The 26,569-nt window shown below is 40.2% G+C and overlaps 1 protein-coding gene across 3 annotated transcripts in view; it reads left to right on the top strand.

The window, feature by feature from the left end:
- Nucleotides 1-26,569, top strand: part of LRBA (LPS responsive beige-like anchor protein) — a 526,493-nt gene that overhangs the window by 460,018 nt on the left and 39,906 nt on the right. For all 3 annotated transcript variants that reach the window (XM_080671788.1, XM_080671787.1, XM_080671786.1), the window contains one exon: nt 21,734-21,823. In XM_080671788.1, the coding sequence (XP_080527914.1) occupies nt 21,734-21,823 (90 nt within the window). The remainder of the gene's footprint in view (nt 1-21,733; nt 21,824-26,569) is intronic.

Here is a 26,569-nt window from a genome sequence, read left to right as displayed (position 1 = left end):
GAGAGTTAGAAACATCTATGAGAGAGAAACATCGATCAGCTGCCTCCTGCACAACCCCTACTGGGGATGTGCTGGCAACCAAGGTACATGCCCTTGACCGGAATCGAACCTGGGACCCTTCAGTCCGCAGGCCGATGCTCTATCCACTGAGCCAAACCAGTTAGGGCGGGACAGTTTATTCTTTTATTCATTATTCATTCACTTATTCAACAAATATTTTGTTCAAGGTACTGAAAACACAGAGATAAACAAGAAAATCAGACAAAGTCCCTTCTTTCAGGGAGTTCACTTTCTAATGGGGTGCACAGAAAATCAACAGTAAAGACTAATTTTATTTAGTAATAAGTGATATGAAGAAAATAAGACTGGGTGAGGGGATTCAGAGTGCCGTGGGGTAGTAGGCACTGTTTCAGAGGTTGCTCACAGATGGCCTCTTCCCTCATACACACTGTTTCCTTCTAAACCTTGACAGTGGAGCAAAGCTATACACAGAGACCCAGGGAGGCAGGTCCCACTGCTCTCACCCTGGCCAACCACATGCCTGCACAGCCTCCAAGTCAAGTCTTGTCACAGGCCTCCTGCCAATTGTAAAACTCCCACTATTGCCATCTCCTAATTTACTCCCACCCCCATTTTCAGGCTACACCATCTTTTCTTCTGAATCTCGTTCCTCTAAGATGCTTTAACATCTTCAATATTAGTAGATTTGTGCATATACTTGACTTATATTAAAACACTAGAGGCCCAGTGCACGACATTCATGCACTGGGGGGTCCCTCAGCCTGGCCTGCGCCCTCTCGCAGTCTAGGAGCCCTTGGGATGTCCGCCTGCTGCGGAGGCAGGAGAGGCTCCCACCACCGCCTCTGCGCTTGCCAGCCATGAGCCCGGCTTCTGTCTGAGTGGTGCTCCCCCTGTGGGAGCACACTGACCACCAGAGGGCAACTCCTGCGTTGAGTGTCTGCCTCCTGGTGGTCAGTGCGCGTCATAGTGACCAGTCATTCTGCCATTCGGTCGATTTGCATATGAGCCTTTAATTATATAGGATTATTTCTGCAAAACCACAATAATGGTTCCAGCATAGATTTGTGCCTTTCTAGTATTAAAAGCAGGCTAGACTAGACTTATTTCTGTTCAGTAGCTATGTATTGCATATTTCTGGTCACTACTCTTTTAATGTTAATTTGGGACACTTAGATGTTCACACAATCATGCCCAGAAGCAAGTTGTCTACGTACAAGTCATGCCTTCCCCTTCTACTTGAGAAACTTTTATTCTAGAGTGAATGGTTAATGCATATGGTATAATAAGTGATCATAAAAATAATCTCTCTATAAAAAAGGCACTAAACGAAAGAAATAATAACCGTAAGAGGACAAAGAGTAATCAGAGAAACAGCCTGCAGCACATTAAACTTTTATGTTGTTTTTAATTTTTAGAAAACAGCTGGGTTATCAATATACAACATTGTCTGCATTTGCATAGATCACACAGCTGAAAGAATTATTTTTCAAGCAAATATGCTAATGTTTTCAAATATCTGTGACCTCCAACTAAAGGATATATTCTTATCTTTAACTATTTACCTAAAAATCCTCTTTACTCTCCTTTATTTCTCTGCCTCTTTGGTTCTATTTTTTTCCCTTTTTCTCTTCCTTTACCTTTTTTTTCAATCTGCTGTTTTCCTAGCATGGCATTCCTTTTTTTTTTTTTGCATTTCTAAAAAATTGAGGCATAATTGACATGTTATATTAGTTTCAGGTGTATAACATAAGGATTTAATATTTGTATATATTGCAAAAATGATTACCATAATAAGTCTAGTTAACATCCATCATCATACACAGTTACATAATTTTTCTTGTGGTGAGTACATATATTCTTTTATAGACAAGTTACAAAAATAATTAAAGTTGGTTATTTTCTGATTAATTCCACTGAATTTGGTTTGACTGATTCACTTATCTTCCTTCATACCTATCAAATGTATTAAGATCTTATCAAGCCTAACACCATTTTTAAAAAAAATAAAAATTAGGGAAAGAAGAAATTCAGAAGGAGAGAAAAATAGGATAATTGAATTCAAGATGAGATATGAATAAGAAATATTTTTATTAAAGGAAAAAAACACATTCACAATAAAGTAATGTAACATAAGCATGTTCCTTAAATAATTCTTTTAATATATTTAGAATATAATATATATTTATAGGCATGATTTCTAGAACATTTTTATATTCTTATCCAGAATGCACCCACGAATTCTCATATAAATGATATTTGCTATATTCAAAAGTTGAGAGCTCAGTTATTTAGCCCTTAGTATAAAACAGTTCATTGATGGAGTTTTAGTAGGTCAGAAAGAAATTTTTAAAAAATTGTGTATATTGTGATGTGCTCTGAGACTGCCAAAATGATAGTTTAAAGTAAATCAGATCATGTCACTCCTCTATTTAAACCTTCCTATTTCATCTTAAATATAGAACAAAATCCTACTCAATCCATATGATCTGGGCTTGCCTATGTCTCTGATCTCATGCCATGCTCTTCTCTTCCTCATTCATGTGTCCTGTCCCCTGACCTTCTTTCTGTTCCTAGTCAGGTGAAGGTCATCACTGACTTAGCACCTTTTTAGGATAGCCATTCTCTCTGACTGTCCCCAATTTTCACATGCTGGTTCTTTGTCACGTATGCCTCAGCTTAAAGGTCATGTCTTCAGTGGGGATTGTCTCCATAACTCTCATCTACTTATTTTTTTGTTACTAATTTTAACTGAATTTAGAGCTAAAGTGTGGTATGGATGATATTCTTTGAAATCTATTGAGACTTGACTCGCATTGGGAATAGTCAATATTTATAATATGTATACTTGAAAAACAATGGTTCTACCATTTTTAGTAGAGGCCATTTTACAGTAAGATAGTGAACAAAGGTAAGTGAGGAGTATAATTAGAGAATATGATATTTTGTTATTAATATTAATCATTGTTCTGTGCTACATTTGACCTTAAACTAAAGAATTCCATGGTGCTCTTTCTTTTCTTTTTTTTTTTTTTTTGCTTCTTGTGCTCTTTTAATCTTTTCCCTATTTCTGCCCTCAAGCCATCAGTTCTCACTTCTTGTTACTGTGTCAAGTATGTCTGTCTACTTTCTGGCACCCATCCACCTACTCTACAATTTATTGTGTCTTAGATGCGATAGTCAGAGAAACCAAGTAACCAGATTTGGTAGAACTAAATTAAAGGTAAAATAAATAGGTTTTGATTACTCTACCAGATACAAAAACATAAACTACAGTAATCAAGACGTGTTTTAGTGAAGGAACTTAGAGGTTCAGTGGAGCAGAATAGAGCTTCCAGAAATAGACATATTACATATGAGGGGATATCATAAAGGTGGTACTTTAAATCACTGGGAAAAGGTTTCTTATTCGATGTGTGATATAGGACATCTAGCTAATTGTCTAGAATATAAATTAATTCAGATCCCTATTTCACATCTTAAAGTGAAAGAAATTATAAATGATATATATATTTATTTGGTATAAAGAACGTTATAAGTATAAAAAAGTGAAACTATAACTTAGAAGATAATATAGCTGAGTAGATTTATAAACTTGAAATAAAGGGCCCATTTTGTAAGGCTACTATCAAAATCAAAAGTCATTAAGAAAATGGATGTATTTGGCTACATAAAAACTGAAGTTTTTGAACATCCAGATATCAGGAACAGATACTCCACAAAAGATGAAATACAACCCACAAATGAAAAATAGTTTATCCTCACTAGTAATCAATGAAATTCAATTTAAAATTCAGTAGTATTTATTCATATGAAATTATGTAAGATTTAAAACGTGAAAGTTCCTAATGTTGGTTTGAAAGCAGACATTTTTATATATTTGGTGAGGGTCAAAATAAGTTGAGTCTTTATAGTAGTCTGTATCACTTTTTAAAATATTCATGCATTTAGCACTTAACCAAAAGGAATAACTGAGCAAGTATGCAAAAAAAAAAAAAAAGGTTCAGTTGTACAGTGTTTTAAAACAAATGCATAGCCCTGGCCATTGTGGCTCACTTGGTTGGTCATCATCCCAAACCGTGAAAGGTTGCTGGTTTGATTCCCAGTCAGGGCACATGCCTAGCTTGCGGGGTTTATTGTTTTTCTCTCTCCCTCTACCTTCCTCTTTTTCTAAAAATCAATAAAAATATTTTAAAACCCCACATAAATGTCTAACAATAGAGAACTGGTTTAATAAATACTGGTAAATCCGTACAGTGGAATGCTATATATAGCACCAGAAATATTGCTATATAGGTCTGCATGTATTGCCATGGAATTATATTTTGCCATAGTACAGTGAAAAACAGATTATGTTATGAAATATGAGACACAAATTTTGCATGTGCATATGCATATGGTCATGTAGCCAAAAATGGTCACTATCTTTGGTTAGTGAGACCATGGAATTGTTTCATTTGCTACTTTTCTGTTTAGCTTTAAAATCAAGGAGTAAAAGCCAACCCCCAACTCTTTTTCTCTTTTGAGGGGAAAAGTCTCTGCTTAAAAATCTGAACCTGTGATGCACATTAACATGAGGATAAGGATTCTGACTGCTTTTGCTGTTTGGAGGTCTTTTTTATTATTTTCTGTTTTTTGGCCATGTTTGCTGTTGCTAAGATAGTGACTTTGTATAATGATCTTTATGTGAGTAACTCCAATCTCTTATTTACTATTTTACTCCCTGAGATATGATTTTTGTCATACTTTTTAGCTATTTGAGTTAATTTCTTCATTTTTTCCATCATATTTGAAGATCAGTCAGATAACCTCTACTGTTAGGGAAAATATCTTAGATATGTCACATTAATTGTAGTTCTTGTCATTTTTTTCTAAAAACAAGAAGGCTTTTGACCTAAGATTTGTGAATTCTGTATCTTGGGGTTACTACTTAGTGGTGTGTGTGTGTGTGTGTGTGTGTGTGTGTCTGTGTGTGTGTGTCTGTGTGTGTATTTGTGTCTGTGTATAATTAAATCCTATCTAATAAAAGAGTAATATGCAAATTGGCCGTTACTCCAACATACAAGATGGCTGCCCCCATGTGGTTAAAGATGGATGCCCCCATGTAGACACAAGATGGCCACCACAAGGTGGCCCAGCAGGGGAGGGTAGTTGGGAGGGACGAGGCCTGCAAGGGAGGGCAGTTGTGGGCGATCAGGCCAGCAGGGGAGGGCAGTTGGGAGGGACCAGGCCTGCAAAGGAGGGCAGTTGGGGGTGTGACCAGGCTGGCAGAGGAGGGAAGTTGGGGGGGACCCAGGCCTGCAGGGGAGAGCAGTTGGGGGGGGGGGGACCAGGCCTGCAGGGGAGGGCAGTTAGGGGCAATCAGGCTGGCAGGGGAGCAGTTAGGCATCAATCAGGCTGGCAGGGGAGTGGTTAGGCATCAATCAGGCTGGCAGGCAGAAGCAGTTAGGGGCAATCAGGAAGGCAGGCATGTGAGCAGTTGGGAGATAGCAGTCCTGGATTGTGAGAGGGATGTCCCTTGAGGGGTCCCAGATTGGAGAGGGTGCAGGCTGGGCTGAGGGACATCCCCTGCCCTCGTGTGCGTGAATTTCATGCACCGGGCCTCTAGTAGTTATATAAAGGACTTTAAGAACGCATTTATCAAAGTAATACATGTTAACTATATAAAATTCAAATAATATGAAAGTATAAAGTAAAAGTGGAAAGACCTCACCCCCAAATTTGGACTTCGTTAACTAATGCCTGAGTCATATGCTGACATCAGCTATGACAGTTCCTACATCATGTGGTTTGATAGGTACCGAAGAAGACTCTGCCATAGAATACATCGCATTTGCTAATGCTTAAAATTCTATCATCAGAGATCATTTATTTGCTTACAAATCTTGTGTGTGTGTTTTTAAACAACCCTTTCCAATCATCCATTGTCTGTGCACAGGATTTGGTAATAGGTTTTGATAAAAGGGAAAATAGAGGCAGAGCGTGGGGTCTGAGCAGCCATTGTGTAAGGGGTCCACGAGCAGAGCCTGGGGTGAGTCGGGGTGCAGGGGGGGGGCGCGATTCAAAGGCTGCTGACACACTGCAGATAGGTGTTGCTCAGGAGCAACATTAATACAAACAATATTATTGTCTATGCTCTTTCATCGTGTCCCTCGCTGTAAGTCCTTCCTACATTTCCTCCGGAAGTGTCATTTTCTCTCTTTTCAAACAAATACAATGTTTATGTGAGTTCAGAAATTAAAGACATTAATTTCCTTTGTAATATGGAACTCAGATCTATTTACATAGATGGGTAGGGAAGAGGGGCAGGAGAGCCATGATGCTGCTCCATTTAAAGGATTATATGCGACGAGTCTCAACATGGAAGTCAGACCTGAAATTTCTCTCTGAGTTGTGTTTAGTGTCAGGGGCTGGTTTTCTCTCTTCTAAATTTATCCTTCCAAATGCTGTTTGAGCAACACATAATCACTCTGAGAAGGTCTGTTTTCCAAAAGCAGCAGCAGCAGTGTTTAAGTTTACATGACCTCAGCTTCATGACAGCAGTAGCAAATCAGATATCTTATCCAAGGAAAAGCATTTTTGGCTTAGAATTCAATCACTCTCGTGGTGGGAGTCAACAGCTTATTTCAGCTCTAACGCTGTTGCAGGAGACTGGCTGCAGTGAATCTTTCAGAAAGCATAAACACAATTGGTATTTATAGCATTGTTAACATTTGTTAAATAGTTGGGGGAATGGTCTGCCAGCCCAGTTCAAGCAGGTGGGGCAGGAGTCTTTTTTGTGACTACAGGGAGATTTAAGAGAAGGACAATAGGACAACATGATTGTGATGGTTATAGTAACAGAGTAAATTAGAAGTATTAAATGCAGTAAGTTAAGGTTTTATGCAGCCACAATTCAGTGTTACAGACATAATGCTGCAGCATCTCTGGCCAGAAGTGTGTTACCCAGATGGCATATTTGACACAGTGCAGGGCAGGAACTGTACAATGAAAAGCCAAATAAACTGTAAGGATTAGTCAAGTTTTAATTGAAAACCTACATAAAAAATACCTTGAAATTATACCAGACTTTCTTGTATATCAAAACCACAATAATCAATGTTTCCCTTAGTGAACCAAATGGACATCAGAGTTGTCAGCAAAGCTAATCTATGTTTTTTGCTAGTTATTGTGCCTATTGCAGACTTCTTTGTTAAATAGTTCTGGCTGAATTGCGCATCCAAGGACATAGCAGCAAAGTATTGATATTTTTATGATTTTATTTCACTATCAACAATCCAAGGAATCCTGAGCGATTCTGTTATGCTGATGATTTCTGTCATGAACCTCTGCTTCCTTTAGGCACCATATTTTATTTTATTTTATTTTACTTTATTTTATTTTATTGAGATTATATTACATTTATAATAGTTTCAGTGCTGATTATTTTTAAAACTCTTAATTACATGTATTGGGGTGACATTAGTTAATAAGATTATATAGAATTCAAGTGTATGATTTTATGTTACGTAATTTTTTATTATTTTTTAATGTTTTTATTGATTTCAGAGAGGAAGAGAGAGGGAGAGAGAGAGAGAAAAACATCAATGATGAGAGAGAATCACTGATCGGCTGCCTCTTGCACTAGTAATAGAGCCCACAACTGGGGCATGTGCCCTGAAAGGGAATCAAACCCGAGAACTCCTGGCCCATAGGTTGATGCTCAACCACTCAGCCATGCTGGTTGGGCTTTGATACATCATTTTAAATCAAGAGTGAGAAAAGTAGTTTCAAATCAAGTGATTGAATTTTGTTCTCTAAATTTTAAACTAAATACAAGCTTATAGAAAGGTTAAGGTGAAGAAAAAATTTCATAGACTGGAAAAATTTATATAAGATTGTATGTATGACAATTTTCTAAATGTTCAGAAGAACAACTTTGTTTTCTTTTATTTCTACCAAAGAATATATTTCTACTTAGAGTATAATCACTACTTTTACTTTTCATTATCAGTGCAAAGCAGCAACTGACATTCTATTAGTATTTGTGAAACAAATATTTGAGTCAAGTGAAAATTTTTTAAATGTTAAGTATTATTAAACTACTAGAGGCCCAGTGCATGAAATTCATGCATGGGGTGTGGTCCCCTCAGCCCAGCCTGCACTCTCTCCAATCCAGGACCCCTTGGGGGATGTCCAACTGCCAGTTTAGGCCCGATCCCTGGGATTGGGCCTAATCTGGCAGTGACATCCCTCTCACAATCCTGGACCGCTGGCTCCTAATCGCTCACCTGCCTGCAGGCCTGGTCGCCCCTAACTGCCCCCCCTGATGGCCTGGTCACCCCCAACTGCCCCCCCTGATGGCCTGGTCACCCCCAACTTCACCCCCTGCCGGCCTGCTCGCCCCTAACTACCCCCCCCCCCCCCCCGCTGGCCTGGTCGCCTCTTACTACCCCCTCCCTGCTGGCCTGGTCGCCCCCCAACTGCCTCCCCCTGCTGGCCTTGTCGCCCCTCACAGCTCCCCTGCTGGCCTGGTCGTGCCATGCAGCCTACTGTTCAGTCATTTGGTCATCCCTCACTAACATCCCCCCGCCCCCCGCCAGCCTGGTCACCCCATCCAGCCTGGTCACCCCATGCAGTCTGCTTGTTCAGTCATTTGGTTGTCCCTCACTAACCCCCCTGCCAGCTTGGTCACCCCACAAAGCCTGCTGTTCAGTCATTTGGTCATCCCTCACTAAACCCCCTGCCTGCCTGGTCACCCCATGTAGCCTTCTTGTTCAGTAGTTTGGTCGTCCCTAACTAACCCCCCTACTCGCCTGATCGTAGGCAGCCATCTTGTGTGAAGGTCAATTTGCATATTACATCTTTATTATATAGGATGTAATAACAGTAAATTTGTTCTTACCTCTTTCTGTCCCTGCCAGTACTGTGTAATTGAAGTAAGTGTGTGTGTGTGTGTGTGTGTGTGTGTGTGTGTGTGTGTGTTGCATTTCACATTTTAAGTTCCTTGAAGTCAATCTGACTTCTCACTGTATGAACCTCTTTTCAGGGTTTTCCTGTAGTGGATGCTTACAAATACTATTGAGAAAATAGACTAAATGATACTTACCAAATGAATGACCTAATGATTGCTTCTTTCTATGACATAGTTTAACCATACTTTTCTGGTTTTACGAAACAATTTAAACTGTTGAATGCAGAAAATTAATTCCCCTGATTTTTCTTTAAGAACTTTCCACTGTGTTTCACTGTGTTTGCCTCTTAACATTGGAAAGTCCTTTGAAGCGGCATTCCACTTATTTTTCTAGGCAGGCGGCTTTATCTACTCATTTCCAGTAGCTGGAGATGGAGGTGTTTTGAATGAGCACATCAATGTTCTAGACAGAGATACTGTTTGAAATTATCCATGAGCACAGTGCCGCTGAACATTATTGAGTGACATTTGTTTCTGTTGGTTATGTCTGCTCTGACTAGCTGGTTTATTTCAGATTGGCAGCTGGGATTATGCTGCAGTGGATGGACAGCTACAAGAAGTGGAGATTGTAGTGAGGTTGGGCGAGGCTTCGATTTAATGTGCCTGGAATGTATAGGCTCAGTTAAAGGCACTAATGGGAAATCTGTGAATATTTTCAAAATTTATAATTAGTTAGTTTTACCCTAGTAATTTCCATAATACTATTGAGTAGATGGGTAAGTTACCCCTTTCCCACCCTAATTTTCTCTTTCTCTTGAATTCTTATCACTGCATTCTTATTTTTTAATGTTTTACAATATTTAACAAGCTACTCTTTCTCTTTGCTCTTTATGTACTCAATACCATCATGACATGTTTATGCCTCCAGATACCTGTTGCATTGTAAAAAGCATATACTTATAAAATGTATACACCTTTCTAAATATTTAATTTATACTAAATGATGGTAAACTGTTGCTAAAACTAATGGCTCCTTGAAATCTGATAGAAATAAATTAGGAAATGAACTAAAAATAAAATTTAACTTTATAGCAAGGTCTGCTGATTTCATAGTTACAACCAATTTATCAACTAGAGTTGTTCCTAGATGCTTAAAAAGTTCTTCTGGCTACACTATGAATGGGAAATTTAAACCTCATAAAACTCTATCCGATGTCGACAGATTTTTCTTTAGATTTTTATAGTTTTTTAGTTTTAGAATTTTTTTCAAAATGAAATGGTTTTGTTATTCTTTATTTTTGTTATTCTTTATTTTTTGGCTTCTCACACATGCTTTCTGTGAGAAGCCAAACCTCACCAGGAATAACAGCTGGTAATAGTTTATTACATTCTCTTCCAGATTTTATATAGTGTGTATCCATGTATGTATAAAGATTTCTTGGTAAAGAGTGTTTTTAGTTTCTCTTTTTTAATTTTATGTGAACTCATATAACACATGTAAGTATATGTGTGTTTATATTTTTAAATTTAGGTTTTTACCTAACTGAGATCACATCCTATATTCTTTCATAATTAGGAATTTTTCTTTTATCAGTGTATTGCACACTACTTTCCATTTCAGGTATATTCAACTCAACTGAGTACATAGTATTTCATTATCATAGGTTAAGTAGCTTTTCCCTAATTTTTACTGTTATAGGATGCTATAATACTTTTAAATATTTTTTTGCATTCATCTAATTCTTTCCTTATGAGAATTTATAGAATGGGAATCAATAGCTCAATCTTTATTTGAAAACATAAAAACCAAATTATTGTTTTTCTCTATGTCTAATTTCTCAAAATTAAAGAAAAAGTCTTTCAAGTCTGAATTTACATAGATTTCTCTTTGATTTAACTTATTTCTTCATCATAGCCCTTTTCTCTATGGATTATTTTGTCTATTTTGCTGATTAAATATCGTCTGGTCTATATTTTGAACATTTATCTGGTTGAGTTTTAAATATTTCATATGCTACTATAGCCATGACATTTTTTTTCTGATAGGCTATTTCCTTTGTTTAAAAATTTGAATTTTATGTATTTTTTTATTTCTAGGGCACCTTGAATGTTTACATTTCAATATTAAATGATTCCTTTTTTAAAAATTTGAATTAGGCTTTTACGCAATTTTTAAAATTTTTGATGCCTTTAATGCTCTGACTACTAAAAGGTAACTTGGTATTTCTTTCATAGGTTAAGAATTAGTCTGCACCAACTCCAACATAGAATGACTAAGCAGTCATTTGAGTAGTGCACTTTTTAAATTTGCTGATACCAGAGCTAGATGTTGTAGTGTCCCCAAAGGGCACTGCGCTAGTCACCTAAAACGTTGATCATTAAACTTTGAGTGGAATATCCAACAGGCTTTTCTCTAGCTTAAGTTCAACTGTGGAAGGGCGAGGGGAATACTGGCATAAGTGAACATGATACGTAACACATATTAATGTGATGGAATCACTGGTGGTCTTAATGTGACTCTTAAAATATTGAAATTCTAATTGACTCTGAAATCCAAATATGAAGTCTTGTTTGAATTTTTAAACATTTCTTGGTAAAGAATTTCTCTAGAATCTTAAGACAGCTTTCTAGAATTTTCTTGGTAATGTCAGAAAATTTTAATATATTAATAAATGGCACATTTTTTCTTAATATATTTTTTTTAAATTTCTCTATCTCAATTTTATAGTGCTTTTAGATGTAAATATATAGGGGATAAAATTCATTTTCAGAATTGTGTGCTTAAAAAAAGCAGTGTGCATGTGTGTTTATTTTAACTGTGTCCATATGTTTGTAATTTCTTCCCCAAATCCATCTTAAAATAAAATTTTACAACTTTATTGTTGGTTACTAAGTGTTGTATTGAGTAAAATTGTTTCCTCCTTCGGATTAAAAAGACTAGTTCAGAGAGACTAAAATAGTCATTATTAAATTGAAGCCAAATACTGCATTGTCACTAAGCCAAGTCTGCTTTCCTTGACCTTTATTTCTTTTCTTTATCTTTCTTCCTTTCATTGAATCTAATGTGTGTATCTGTATTCTCTCTCAGATGTACTATCTCTTTCTCTCTATATATAGCCATAAAATCATGCAAGTATGCAATAGTTGGCACAGAAAACAATAGAATACACAACCTGTTGAAAGTCTTTTCATAATATTTCCATTTGGAAATCCATTAATAAATTCTCTAGGTAATATTTGAGATGCTGTTTATAAAATATAAATAATGTGGTTTTACTAGAATGTCTCGAAGTATTTGCATAGTCTTTTTTATTGCTATGTATTTCAACATCTGGAATGCTGCCTGCTGAATTCAGGTTTTATTATAGAAAGTAGTAACAGGCTATTTACAGAAATAATTGGGAATTGATGAATAAGAATGATACATAATAAAGGAAGCTTTTTAGTAGAAATGTTTAGTAGAATGTTTTATTCTATGGTGGACTGCTCTGTAATGGTGGTAGAAGTATATTTCTTAGCTGCATCCCACTGAATTATGTTGACTTAGATGGCCATTCATTCATTAAGTGAATTGAGCATCTACTATACATCAAGCCCCCAGAAGCACAGAAATATGTGGCAGTCTCTGGTCTCGAGGAGATTTCCAGTGTAATTGATAAGACAGAAACAAAACCAGTATTTAGAATGTTAGATAAGTTGGTAGTATGCACATTGCTCCAAGACCGGCAGGGAGGGACAGCAACAGTTTGGATGAGAATGGGAAAGAGACTTCCCAAAGAATGAGAAAGGGGCAACCACACAGGGAATAGGAAAATAAAACAATATATACAAATGCAGTATGACACATAACCTCTAACATTATAGAGTATGAGAGGACAGTGGCAGGGGATGAGACTGGGAACATAGAGAGGAGCTAAGTTCTACTATTACTCATCTTAATTGAGTAGTTGGTAACATCCGTTAAATGCTTGCTTAACCCCAGCCAGCCACTGTGTTTAAAGTCTTTTATGTGTATGCTATAATAATACCAGACGCTTACTGATAGCTTACAATGTGTCAAGAACTGTTGTCTTATATTAACTCATTTAATCTTCACAACAACCCAATAAAATACCCACTATTATTACCATTTTTAGATGAGAAAACTAAGGCATAGGAGGTTGAGTGACTTGCCCAAAGTCACTCGCTAATGTGTGAGAGCTAAGGTTTGAACTGAGGGGGTCTGATTCCAGTCTGCAGACTTAACCCTGTGCTGTGGTGCCACCCCAGGATAAGGAATTTGGATGGAAAGATTTTTACTAGAGAAGTTACATAATCAAATTTCCAACTTTAAGTTTGAACATCTCCTTGCAAGTCTAGTTGTGTTTAATCCCCACCAAAGAAAGATGAGGCTACTGGCTAATGTTTATAACTTTTGGTCATTGTAGAATATTTGTTCTCGGTATAGGTTCTCAGTAGAGGTAAATAAAATAAAATAAAATAAACTGCTTACAGGCAGGAATACTCTCTTATTTTTCATATGGCCTAGACCAGGGGTGGGCAAACTTTTTGACTCGAGGGCCACAATGGGTTCTTAAACTGGACCGGAGGGCCGGAACAAAAGCATGGATGGAGTGTTTGTGTGAACTAATATAAATTCAAAGTAAAGGAGCGGAGGGGAGAGCAAGAGAACCGGATAGAACAGCCGGATCCGGCCCGCGGGCCGTAGTTTGCCCACGGCTGGCCTAGACTGAGCTCCTTTAAGATGACTGAAGGCCAAATCCTATCTAATAAAGAGGGAATATGCTAATTGACCATCACTCCGTCACAAAGATGGCTGCACCCACAGCTGAGGCCAAGTTCCCATAAGGAGCCTTAAGGAGCAATCAGCAGGGACCTGAGGCTATGCCCTCCCCCGCCCCCATGGGGTTTGACAGGGGACCTCAGGCCGAGTCCCCCACCCGGCAGGGCTTAACGGGACCTCAGGCCATGGCCCCCACCTGGCAGGACTTGACAGGGGACCTCAGGCTGCTCCCCCTACTTGGCAAGGCTTGACAGGGGACCTCAGGCCGCACCCCCTGATCCAGTGCCAGGCCAGGGGACCTGAGGCCACGCCCCCCGCCCAACGGGGCTTGACTGGGGACCTCAAGGTGCGCTTTCCGTCCTGGTGCTGGGCTAGGGGACCTCAGGCTGCTACCCCCACCCCAGCGCCAGGCTGGGGGACCTCAGGCCACGCCCCCCACCAGGTGGGGCTTGACAGCGGACTTCAGGCCGCGCCCCCGCCCAGTGGGGCTTGACAGGGGAACTGAGGCTGCACCCCCTCCCAGTGCTGGGCCAGGGGACCTGAGGCTGTGCCCCCCCGCCTGGCGGGGCTTGACAGGGGACCTCAGGCCATGCCCCCCACCCAGCGGGGCTTGACAGGGGATCTCAAGCTGTGTCCCCCACCTGGCGGGGCTTGATGGGGGACCTCAAGGCACGCCCCCCGCCCTGGTCTGGGCTGGGGGACCTCAGGCCACGCCCCCCATCCTGGCACCAAGCCAGGGGACCCGAGGCTATGCCCCCTGCCTGGCAGGGTTTGACAAGGGTGGGACTGGCTGGGTCTGAATCTAGCCCAATGGGGGGGGGGGGGCACTGGCCGGGTCTGGGTCTGCGATTTTGATGTGCATGTGGGTGGGCGGGGACTTGACTCAGGGTCCCATGGTGTGCCCCAGACTCTGACAGGAGGAATGTTTTCATATACATTTTACTAATTTTCTTTCATCTCTAACACTTCTATTATAGAGAAAGGGCAAATAGTATTTCCCCTTTAAAGTATTTCCTCTAATTAATTCCCTTTTGATGTGCCCGAATTTCATGCACTGGGCCACTAGTGTGTTAATAATTATTGAAGTTAACTAATGGGTACATTGGGATTCATCATCCTCTTCCATTGCAAATTTAAATGTTTAAAAGGTAACACCTGGCATTAAAACTCTCTAGACAAAGGAAAGTTCATTCACAACAGTTTAGGCATTTGGTAGAGTTCATTTGGCTACTCTGTTACCAATCCCACTTCCTAAACCTCACACCTGTGTGTTTTCTGTGATTCCTAACCTCCCTTCGAAATTTTCTGTTGCTCTATGCAAAGGGCTAAAGCAAAAAGTGAAGAGAGAGTGATAGGCCAAGTTACTTGAGGGGCTTTTTTCAATCGCACATTTTCCCCAGGATTTCTGACTTGGCCTCACTGCTTTGGTGAGACACTGGAGTGTTATCACGTCCCTCAGGTGTGTGAGCTGAAGAAATGAGAATCACCACCTTCAGTGACATCTTTCAGAGCTTCCCTGAAAGGCTCTTTTGGTCTCTTGGTAATAGTAGCTGTCAGCCTTTGCATAACACATTCCATCCTCCCCTGCACGCCTATTTTCCCCTCAAGAACTGTGCTCATCTCTCAAGCTCGGTTTTATCCCAGTACGACCCTAGATGAGGCTGAGAGTCTGGGTGGACTTTCTATATAGGAGACACTTGGTAAACTTTTATGTTGTGTGAATACTAGGTGCAAGGTACTCTTCTACCTGCTGCACAACTCTACAATATATGTTATTCTGACCCTTATGTCTAGTTGTAGAGACAGACTAGTAATCTATTAAAAGTTAACTTTACAAGGAAGCCCAAATCAAGTGTGTAATTGGCAGTGTGAACAAGCTGAAAGATTGGGAAATGTTCACCAACAAGGTGAACAGGGTCTTCTAGAGATGGGTAGGTCTTAGCAAATTAAAGATGAGGGCGGCCATTCTAGGAAGGGCAGTGGTGTGAGAAATGATAGAAGGTAGGCATGGCTGGTTATATTTGTGGAAGAAAATGAGCCTCGCTGAAAAGGAACACGGAAAGGGAGTTGGATGAAGGAATGAACATTGGAGAGGTAGGAAGACCTTCACTGCCTGGCATCAGGCCTTTATCTTTCAAGTGCTGGGGATCAAGGGAATATTGCAAAAAGGAGAGTTTGGGCAAACTTGGTGTACACTGAAGGAGGAAACTAAATGGAGACCATTGCCATAGTCTCAATACCTGAAATGATAAGGAACCTGGATTCAGAAAGGAGTGATGAATATGAGAAATTGTCTAAAAGAAGTGATTGGATCTGGTGACTGATTATATATGAAAGAAAGAGGTAACATTTTTAAATGGCAGTGAGATTTTGAGCATTAAAAAATGAAAAGAGGAGTCTAACCCTTGACTGGGGAATGCTGGAATAACGGTAATTTTTCCAGATTTTAGATGTGTTAATTTCAGGTGTGCTGAGACACACACCGATACACATAGATGGGCATCAGGCAAAAGTGGAGTGGACACGTCATAGAAATCGATGGTGCTCTGGTGTTAGATTTGGAAATCATCAAACAAAAGTAAGGTTTGAAGTTATGACAATAGAAAAGGTTTCCAGGACAGAAAGTTTAAATTGCAAAAATGGGACCACTAAAAGAGAACTCGCAGTGATGAGTTCATTTATGACTGAGAAAGAGTAGAAGCCAGCAAAAGACAGAGTAAATGGTGGAATAAAGGAGAGCCAGGCTAGTGTAAGGGCATGGAAGCCCCAGAAAAATAAAGGTGTGGACTGGGGGTGATCAGCAGTGGAAACTGCTTCAGAGATCAAGGCGAATAAAAAATGGCAGGTGAGTCTTAGAAGCAGTGAGACGGATCTAGAATTATCATTTGATGATGTAAAGTGTGACTATAAATATTTGGGTTATAGCCATTACCTTACAATCTTATTCCATACTTTTCACATTTGAAAAAGCTCTTTCTATTGTATGTTTATCACCAACAATTCAAAGGTTAGTCAAGAAATAAAGCATTTGTGTCTAAGAATTCTATAATCTTTTTAGTTGTCTTGAGGACTTGGAAAGAGAATTATTTTTTACCTTTGTTGGATAATATAGCTTGTATTCTGTTATGGAGACAGAATAATCAGGCCTCTATATTATAGGACCTGAAAAAAGTCTTAAGCCCTGGCCTGGTAGCTCAGTTTCTTAAAGCACATACAAGAATCAAGCAAAGATTGTGTAAATAAGGGAACAACAAATCTCTCTCTATCTTTCTCTTATCTCTTTCTCTCTCTCTCTCCCTCTGAAATTAAAAAAAGAAAAAAGTCTTTTCCTCAAAGAGGTCTATAATGTGCTAATTATATTAAAACTAGAGGCCCGATGCACGAAATTCGTGCAAGGGGCTCGGCCCTCGCAGCCCCAGCTTCATCCGGAAGGTCGTCCAGACGGTCGTTCCGCTGTTCGGCCATCTTATCTAATTAGCATATTACGCTTTTATTATTATAGATGTTAAGACTTTAAGTGTTTAAGAGAGGAGATTGGTATTTTTTAAGTTTTCTCATCAATATTTCTTTTATTTCAAAACAGTATTAAATACAAAGCAGGGTATGTAGTATTAAGACGAGTTACATTAAATATACATCTATAATCTACACTAATAAAAGAGAAAGATGCAAATTGACCATACCTCCACGACGCCCACCAGCCAATCATGAGTGAGTATGCAAATTAACCCAACAAAGATGGGTTAATTTGCATACGTAGGCACGGAGCAGCCAGGCAGGGCAGGACACCTGCTATGAGGAGGAGGGCGGGTGGCAGAGGGAGCTACAGGAGTGGCGCTCGGGCCAGGAGCGAAGACTGCAAGCTCCCAGCCCCAGCACTATGAGGGAAGACTGCAGGTTCCCCAGCCTCGGGGCAGGAACTTTGCCTGCGTTGCCATGGTGACGCAGTGAATGTTCGTGCTGAGTGGCCGGGGGTGGGATGGGGAGCTTGCAGTCTTCACCAGCCACGCTGGGGCAGGAGCGAAGACTGCAAGCTCCCAGCCCCAGCACCGTAAACGAAGACGTGGCAGAAGTTCCCGCCCCGCGGCCAGGGAGCTTGCAGTCTTTGGTGGCGCCACTCGGGCTGGGAGCGAAGGTTCCCAAGCCTGCCGGATCAAAGACTCCGGCCGGAGCGAAGGCCTGAGTCCTGGGTGCCAGAGGAAAACCGGTGCCAGCAGCCAGGTGAAGGAAGGCCTATTCTTGCACAAATCTTTGTGCAATGGGCCTCTAATAAAGGTTTATATGTAGTAATGTCTGTATTCTTAGTTTCTCTATAGTAGTTGGCATTGCTGACCACTCTGTCATTGGAACTCTCTTCCTCTTCGTCGGCTTCCATATCATCCTATCCTGCTCCTCACTACCAATCCCTCCTCTCTGTCTCCTCCATATTGTACCATACACCTGAGTTTCCTGGGGTTCAGCTCTAGGTCCTTGTGTGAGTGTGTCTCTTGTATTTGCTTTCTGCAACTTAACCACTGGGTTTCTAACTGTGCTGCAAAGCCCTGCTATTTCTCAGAATCATCTCTGGAGCTGCTGAGGAAGCTTAGTAAAGCTTCTCCCACCTTCTAAGTAGAACAGCCTTATCTCTGTGTTTTTTATATATTGGAGTTTCATGTAAAATTTCATTTGAAAAAGTCATTTCTGCTGCTTCAAACAACATACATATATATCCACAGTGAGAGGAAAAGATCGACTTAAATTTCTCTTATACGAGTGACACCCAGATCAATGCCCCCATCTCTCACCTCAGAGCCAATCTTGGGCTTTCCTTTTTCATTGTACATCTCAACCTGGAGAGATGGCTATCACTATCGCTTCAGATTCCACCTCTGACATAAAATGTGCTGTCTTTCTCCTGCCAAACTAGTTCTCCCTAACAGAAATCTGTATTTCCATTCATTACTTTACCACGCTCTCAAATATGCAAGTTCAAAAGAAAGCAATTAGTTTCACCTTTTTTTCTTTTTGTCATTGCTCAAAGTCATCAGTCTCCAGGACTTTTTGATTTTTCCTTGGGTCATGGTTTGCATATTCATCCCTTTCTTCCAAATACCACAGCTTCCACCAGGATTAGGGCATATAATTCCTTATGTTTTAGAGTGCTCTCGGAACCTCCAAAGAGATCTGTCTCCGGGTACTTAACTCTGCAGTGTATTTTGAAACCTCGATCCAGATTTCAGTTTTCTTAAATAATGTGTTCATCATTATCATCATAAACTCCTGAAGTATTTATTCCTTCCCTATTCTAGCTGTGTTAAATGGGGATCACACTGAGCCCCACACCTAATAACAATATAGCATTTCATTTAGTGCTTTGTATGTACTAGGTACTGTGCTAAGCACTTTATTATTTTATTTAATTTTCCAAATGATTCTATGAGCTGGGCGTTATTATTATCTATGTTTATAGATGGGAAACAGGATTAGGCTACTTGTCTAAGGTCACACAGCAGGTAATTTGTAAAGTCAGGGTTAGCACTCTGAACCATCCGACAACATAGGCCAAGTGCAGAAACTGCCTGTTCCCCCTCTCTCTTAGAGGGAACAGGCATTCGGGCTGTTGGGCAGGGACCACCAAAGGCAGTGGTCAAGGGAAAGGGCACTGGCTTTGCTAACTGCTCTTTTAGAAACATAAGGCTCACATTCATAAACTCAGCCCCCAAATCTACATATCATAACGTAACAGTGCCCCAATTTTCTTCTTTGTGACTACTACTAGGCTTCACGTTGCCATTTTGTTGTATTTTTTCTTCCTCAACCTCAAGACTCTCCTTGATGTTGATCATAAATTGATTTTCCCCCATCAAAAAAAAACTTGAGATGCAGTTCTGAAATGGTCCTAATCTCTGTTCTTCACTTCCTGTTGGCCTCTTTTCTTGTTTCTAAAGCCTAGGCCCTGTCTTATCTCCCAGCCTTTGCCTAGCCACACTGCTCTACTGATTGTGTCTGAACAAACGTAGTGCACTGCAATAATGATGGTGATGATAATAGAGATACCTTATTAATTCATTCATTAGACTGTAAGCTCATGGTTTTTTTTTTGCTTAGTCTTATCCCCAGGCCCTGCCATGGGCCCTTACAGATACAGAGAAAGGATAGCTGAATGGTTGAGAGTATGAGATCTAGAATGAAGTTGCTTGGGTGCCAGTTTTGAGCCTGCCCCTTAATTTCTGTGTGACCTTGGGCATGATATTTAAGTTGCTTGTGCATTATTTTCCTCATCTATAAAATGGATATAGCAAAGTACTCATACAGTTTAAAGATGAAATGATATGATTGTAAATCACTTAGAAAAGTTTTTGGTAAATAGTAAGTACTAAATAAAGATTCATTATTGTTGTGTTAGTAGCCCTCAATGAATATTTGTTGACGGCATAGTATTGAGCATCTAATCTGTACTAAGCACTTTGCTGTATTTTTACATTTGTATCATTTAATCCGTAATATAACACTATGAAGTGGTCACTATGCTTACCCATATTTTACAGGAGAGAAAATAAAAACGGAGAGAGATTAAATAACTTACCCTAGGTCACATAGCTTATAAGTGGTGTGCATTCAGGATTTGCACACAGTCTGTTTGACTTCAAAACCCAGACTGCTCCACCATACCCCTCAGCTTACACAGAGGTGCTTCCCAGTCCTTACTGCCCACACAAGTCACAGAGCATGCCTGAACTTCCTGGACTGAATGCATCCAACTATTATTCAAACATCCAATTACACCTACCCTGTTTCCTATATTAGGAAGACATTCTTCAAACATTGAGACCTGCCTTTGTACATAGCTGATGATCATTGAGTGCACAAATGAGTGAATTGCTCATTGTTTCAGACAAGTTCATTGTAAAAGGTTATTAGTGCTATTCTCTTTAAATAAAAAAAGAAAATGCTGGATATTGATTATATTTTCTTGTTTATGATTTATTAATTTACTACAGCACTGCAGAGCATATAAAAATTGAAGACCTGTTTTCTTAGGGGTTAAAAAAATAACATGATGAGCATATATTCTCTTATGAGTCTGGGATTTTCTTCATCCTGCTACCCTGGAAGTTAAGAACAATGACTGGGGAGGTGTAAAAGTAGTCTTTATATATCTCTTTTTCCCCCTCCCCTCACACATAGCATAGCATCTATTCAATCAGCTTATGGATCCAACAGTGAAGAAGCTATATATGGTCCTTGCTCTCATGGGCCTTTTGTATTTTAGTGGGAGGAATCCAAAATAAACAAGTAAACAAGTAAAATAATTACAGACAGTGATGGCATCTGGCATGTCCTAGTTTCCCTGCTGGGGGAATCGTTAGTGATGGGAAGTGAGCATCTGTGGAGGTGTGCAGGAGAACCTGGGAGGGGAGTGCCTTGCACAGGGTGCACGCACACAGCTTTCGAACAGGGCACACACATAACACACATGTTTAGTTTCTGGTTTAACCATCGCATGCTTGGATGCAACATATGGCTTTTACTTTGTTGCTTAGCCACCTAAGTTCAAAGAGACTGTCAACAACAATGCTCTTCCTATGGCAAAACTAATAGCATCAAGCCATTCTCACAGGTGCTCTGTTTCTTTCTTCCTCCTTTCTACTGTCCAGGATGAAATGGGGCCTAGAATCAAAGCCACAATGGGTTTTCTCTGTACCTGTAAAAGATTAGCTTTAGTCATCGGGGATGATGCAAGCAGCAAAAAAATGCAAGAAAACAGAAATGGAGCCAGAAAGGACAATTTCTGATTGTAATAGCTGGTTTCTGTTTCCTATCACTGAGCGAGATGAGAACGTTGTGCAGGATTTTGCAGGAATGGCCCCCACAGTACCATAGGATGACCTCACCCTCACTGCCCTCGCCAGGTGCTCAGCCCCACTGTGGAAACACGAGGCTGATTTTCAGCATGAAACAAGCCAGAAGTATGGAATGACATTTTCAGGTGACAGTTGTGGTTCTATTGCCTGTGATTAGCACCTCTTAACCCTCAAACTTGCCCGTGCCTTTTTCAGGCTGTTGAAGCTCAAATCCGAAGCTTTGGACAGACGCCTTCTCAGCTACTCATCGAGCCCCATCCTCCCCGAAGTTCCGCCATGCAAGTGGTAAGTGGTGCTTTCACTCTCCTTGGTTCTTGCCTCTTTGAGACCACACTTGACATCCTTAATAGTCTTGCCTTGTACTTGAGACTCTCCCCCACGCCTGGGCCTGTTCTCATGCAATGCTTGTTAACCTGCTAACAACCAGCAAAGGATTTCGAGTGCCATCCAGGAGTCTCTGGGAAAGCAGACTTTGCTCCAGTGCTCTGGTGTTTCATCCTTTAGTCTTTTGTGTTACAGAATTTACAGGTTTATAACCATTACATAGCCTCACATAGAAAAAAATCCAGACATAGGAATGATTTGTTTTCTGGTTTGATCCTATGAGTTTCTAGATTAGTTTTGTTAATTATATTCTTTACTAGGGGCCCGATGCACGAAGATTCTTGCACGGGGTGGTGGGCCCCTCAGCCCGACCTGCACCCTCTCCAATCTGGGAGCCCTCAGGGGAGCCCTCTCCAATCCGGGAGTTTATGTCTGTCTTTGCATTCATATGAGCAAATTGTCTGAGACCCCAACCCAGTTTGGTTTGTTGCTCACAGAATAGAGGCTTTTTTTTTTTCTTTGCTTCATTGGTGGAGATTTCCTGGAAGTTTTAGGATATCTTCCCTTTAATTTTCCTAGACACTCTGATTTTACTTATGTCTCTCACCTTTGGTTTCCCTCCATCCCCCACCGCAACAGTAACTTGCTCCAGGCTCACTTTGCTCTAGTGCAGCTCTAGTGGCTAGGAGATCCATCTGCCACCAGAACTACTATTCCCAGAATTCCTGGTGCTCCCCACGCTCTTGGTTTTCCCTTCCTGCTCTGTCTCCATCCCACAGCCTCCCATTCTGCCAAGTCCTCCAAGCTGCCAGCTCTCCCTCTCTGCTCTCTGTCTGGTGGCTTGGGGAGCCAAACTCCCCAAGCCACTCCACTCTCCGCCGGCTCTCCCGCTCTGCTTTCTACCCAGCGCCTGTATATGCAAATTAACCCTCCATCTTTGTTGGGTTAATTTGCATACTCCTAATTGGCTGGTGAACATAGCAGAGGTACGGTCAATTTTCATGTTTCTCTTTTATTATATAGGATATCCCAATAAATTTTTCATTTTGGGGATTTTAAAATGAATCCTAACATATAAGTTATTGTTGCTGAGAGTCAGGGACCCAAGGGAGAAAAAATGATGGTTTTGTGTACTCAACCATCCAAAGTTTAGTGGCGTAAAACAGTGATCTGTATTTCTTGTGATTCTGAGGCATTTCTTCTGCTCTGCTCACCCTGGCCCCCTCACACACTGCTGGGGGCAGGCTGAGATGTCCGGGCCTCTCTTTCCATGGGGTCTTTCATCATCAAGGACATCTGGGAGGAGCAGGTTCCACCAGAACACTCCTGCCAGACTTCTTGGAGCTCACTTTGGAACTCACGCAACATCATTTATGCCACGTTCTATTGGTCAGAGCAAGTTGGAGGCCAACCCAGAATCAGGAGCAGGGAAATGGACTCAGCCTGCAAAATATGTGCTCATTCTCCTTTCAGAGTTCCTGAAATTCCAGGGGTTACATTTTTCAGTGATTAAAGGAAATAATTTCTTTAAAGAACAGACTATGGGTATTATGCTTTTTTCTTAAATTGTCCCTCAATAAAACAGATTATTTGTTACTGTTTTAAAACAAGAATATGAACTGTACAATCTGTTTCCATAAGTACAGTGAATAATTTGAGATAGATTCTGCTTCCATGTTGTGGTGCAGAGATGGCAGAATTTTGACAGATTCTGGAAGGAGAGTGTAGCAGCCAAGAGGGGAGAGATGAATTTGGTCCCTTCTACCTCTGGCTCTTTTCCATTTTTCTTTCTCTTTCCACCTTCTTCTTTGTGTCTTTCTCCCTTTTCCCTTCTTTGTCATCGTTCTTCTTCCAAGCCTTCTTTGTCTAGTTATATGAACTGACCATTGTAATGAACAACAAACATTTAAAAATTATTTGCATCATCTTTTCCAAGTGTTTTTAAACAGGTGAAATCAGATATAAATGAACATATAAAGGACGACTTTAGTGAGCAGAAGACTACTCAAAAAGTGAACATTTAGCCAGAACAATGGGAGATACTGCCATAAAAATAGTAATAAAAACAGTAAGGATGATTTATGTTTGGGGTTTGGAATTAGGTTTAGTAATAGCTTGTCTGTGAGACTCAGGCCGTGGTGCTGGCTGATGGAGGCCCTGCTGCTGGTCTGTTGCCATTCTGCCTGGGTCACTGCTCAGCTGTGGTCACTGGGGCAGCCAGAGTTCCTACTGCCAGCCTCCCTCCCCGGCAAAGGGATCACTGGTTCACAGGGAAGGTCAGCTTCACTGGCCCTGGGGTGGGAAGGCACTGTTCTTATGAGGATGGAAGACCGTCTCTCCCAGGGGCTTGATCCTCTGAATTGAAAACCTGAACTCCTTTTCAGACACGTGCAAATTGTGTTTTTCATCTTACACATATGTGGGTGGGAAGGAAAGGTGTGTTAGAAAGAAACCAGAGTTGTCAACAGTATGTACACTGAATCTGAGAAAACTGGATGAAATTTGCCTCGTAGTTTCCTACTTCTGCCTCAGAATCAGCTCACAGACACGCCCAGGATTAGGCGAGGTCTGTTTCCTCCTCCCCGTTTCACCAGTTGTCCTGCCCCTCTGTGGTGTTTGCCATCACGGCTGACCAGCTCTGTGTGCTGGGGTTGCTGCTGCTCCATACTTATTAGCCCTGGAGGTGATGGGGCTTGGAGAGAGCTTCCTGCTCTTTGCCCGCGTTGTGGCTGAAGTCAGGCTGGACTGTAGGAACAGGCTGGAGGGAGGCCCCTTGTAAGAACGCGGAGAACAGTTTCAGGGGTGGTATCTGCGGCTTCTTGTCTAAAGTGGCCTGTCCTGGCCATGTGGCCAAGAGTTGCCTCTATAGTCACTATGTAAACATTCCTTCTACACGTTGGAGATTTTTCTATGTTTTCTTAAGGGCATAAACATTGGAATTATTCGACTTGAGTCTAATTGTATTTACAGTATGAGCTGTTAAGCTCAAAAATACATATCAACTTCCTTGCAGTGAGACTTTATGATGTATGTTGTACTCAGACTTTCTCAGAGTTTATAAATTGACTTTCGTAAATATTATTTAAAAAACTACATAATTGAAAAATAAAGCTTGGCAGTCTGAGATGACGTTCACTTCCTTTCCCAGGACTTCTTCATAGCTAGTTAAATTTTGTTTGATGTTGCTCTTTGTTTCTCATTTTTACCCAATTTCCCATAATTCCTTAAAACTGTATAAAAGATCCTTTGTATGACAGAGATTACTTTTTGATTTCAGAGGTTTAAAAAATAAAATGTGCAAATGTTTATTGTTTTTAGTGCCATACAGATCAGTTCCCCCATCAACCATCAGTGCACCCCAACACACACACACACACCATGCAAGATATAACAGAAATTAAAACCAAGGCGTGCTGCGTTGAGTGCATGAGCCATAATATACACCAGGTGTAGTAATTAGCAGGCACAGGAAGGCTGCCTATTTGTCTGGTGTTGCTGCTGTTGCTGTATCCCCCTGTGTTTTCACACCATCAGATAGTTGGATTTAATTGAGGCCACATCAGATGAGGCATTACTGACACCTTTAATTGAATGAGCATCCAGGGAGGATTAACTCATAATATTGATTGGCTTTTAGCCACTTGCTCAGAAGGGTGTCTGGGTAGCTTATTAGTTGCCTTTATTTACACCTTTATGCAAAGAGTGCAAATAGGAATTCTTAGTGCAATATGTTTTTCTAAGTACTCTTAATAACTTTTTTAAAAGGACTGATAATAAAAATGCAAATGTACTTAATTTTTTATTAGCAGTTCTGAACAAATACATGTTAAATATATGGGCTTACACACATTTACATATACCTGGTGTTTTGAAATATGGCCGTAGGAAAGCAGCCAGAAGCACTTCATCAAAGCGTTTCAGTTCTGAATGATACTAATCAGCTATTAGAAAATAGACACGGTAGAAGAGAATTGCTGAAAATGTACAGTGCAATTACTGCATGGTAGCCTGCTCCCCCGAAGTATAAATAAAGCCAGTAAATCAGAGTGGGGTTATATATGTCTTGGATTATGACATATGGGCTGTAGGAATGTTCTAAATCCTTAGTAGTCTTCAAGATTTATTTCATTTCTAGCTATTAGAACAGACAGTGTTTTGTGTGACATTTTTAATTACTTTCTCCTTTTCAGAAGAGAAATCAAAAGGTTTTGGGTTTTAGTTTTTTTACCAGAGGGACGGGGCATCTAGGTATTCCACTTTATTCTTAGCTGCAGCAGAAAACAGTGGCATTTGCATTATAATAGGGCAGTGTTTATGACTTGGTACACTATATAAATATATTGTTTTTACAAGTATATTTAATTATGCATTGCTTTGAAACACTTTTATAATTAAGTTTGTGTATTATGTTTGTAACTTATTTCTCTACTGAAATAATACATGCAAGTTGCATAACTATTGTTTATAAATGTATTTGCCTTAATTATCTCTTTATTTAGTTGTCAAAATCTTCCTGCTAACTCAACACAATTTTTGGTGATCTTTGGAAATTACCTTGGCTTCCTTTTGTGCCTATTGCCTATTCTCATTCTTTTTTATTTATTTTTTGTACTTGACACATATTAGCAATCAGTATGGTTTAATGTGATCCCCAATACTTTGCCTATTTGGAATCTAAATCAAATCATTCTTGTAGTTCTTCATGAG

This window comes from Plecotus auritus (assembly GCF_963455305.1).
Source record: "Plecotus auritus genome assembly, chromosome: 6".
In the NCBI taxonomy this organism is placed as follows: Eukaryota; Metazoa; Chordata; class Mammalia; order Chiroptera; family Vespertilionidae; genus Plecotus; species Plecotus auritus.
Note: the sequence above shows the minus strand (reverse complement) of the source record. Positions and strands in the feature narration are given on the sequence as shown.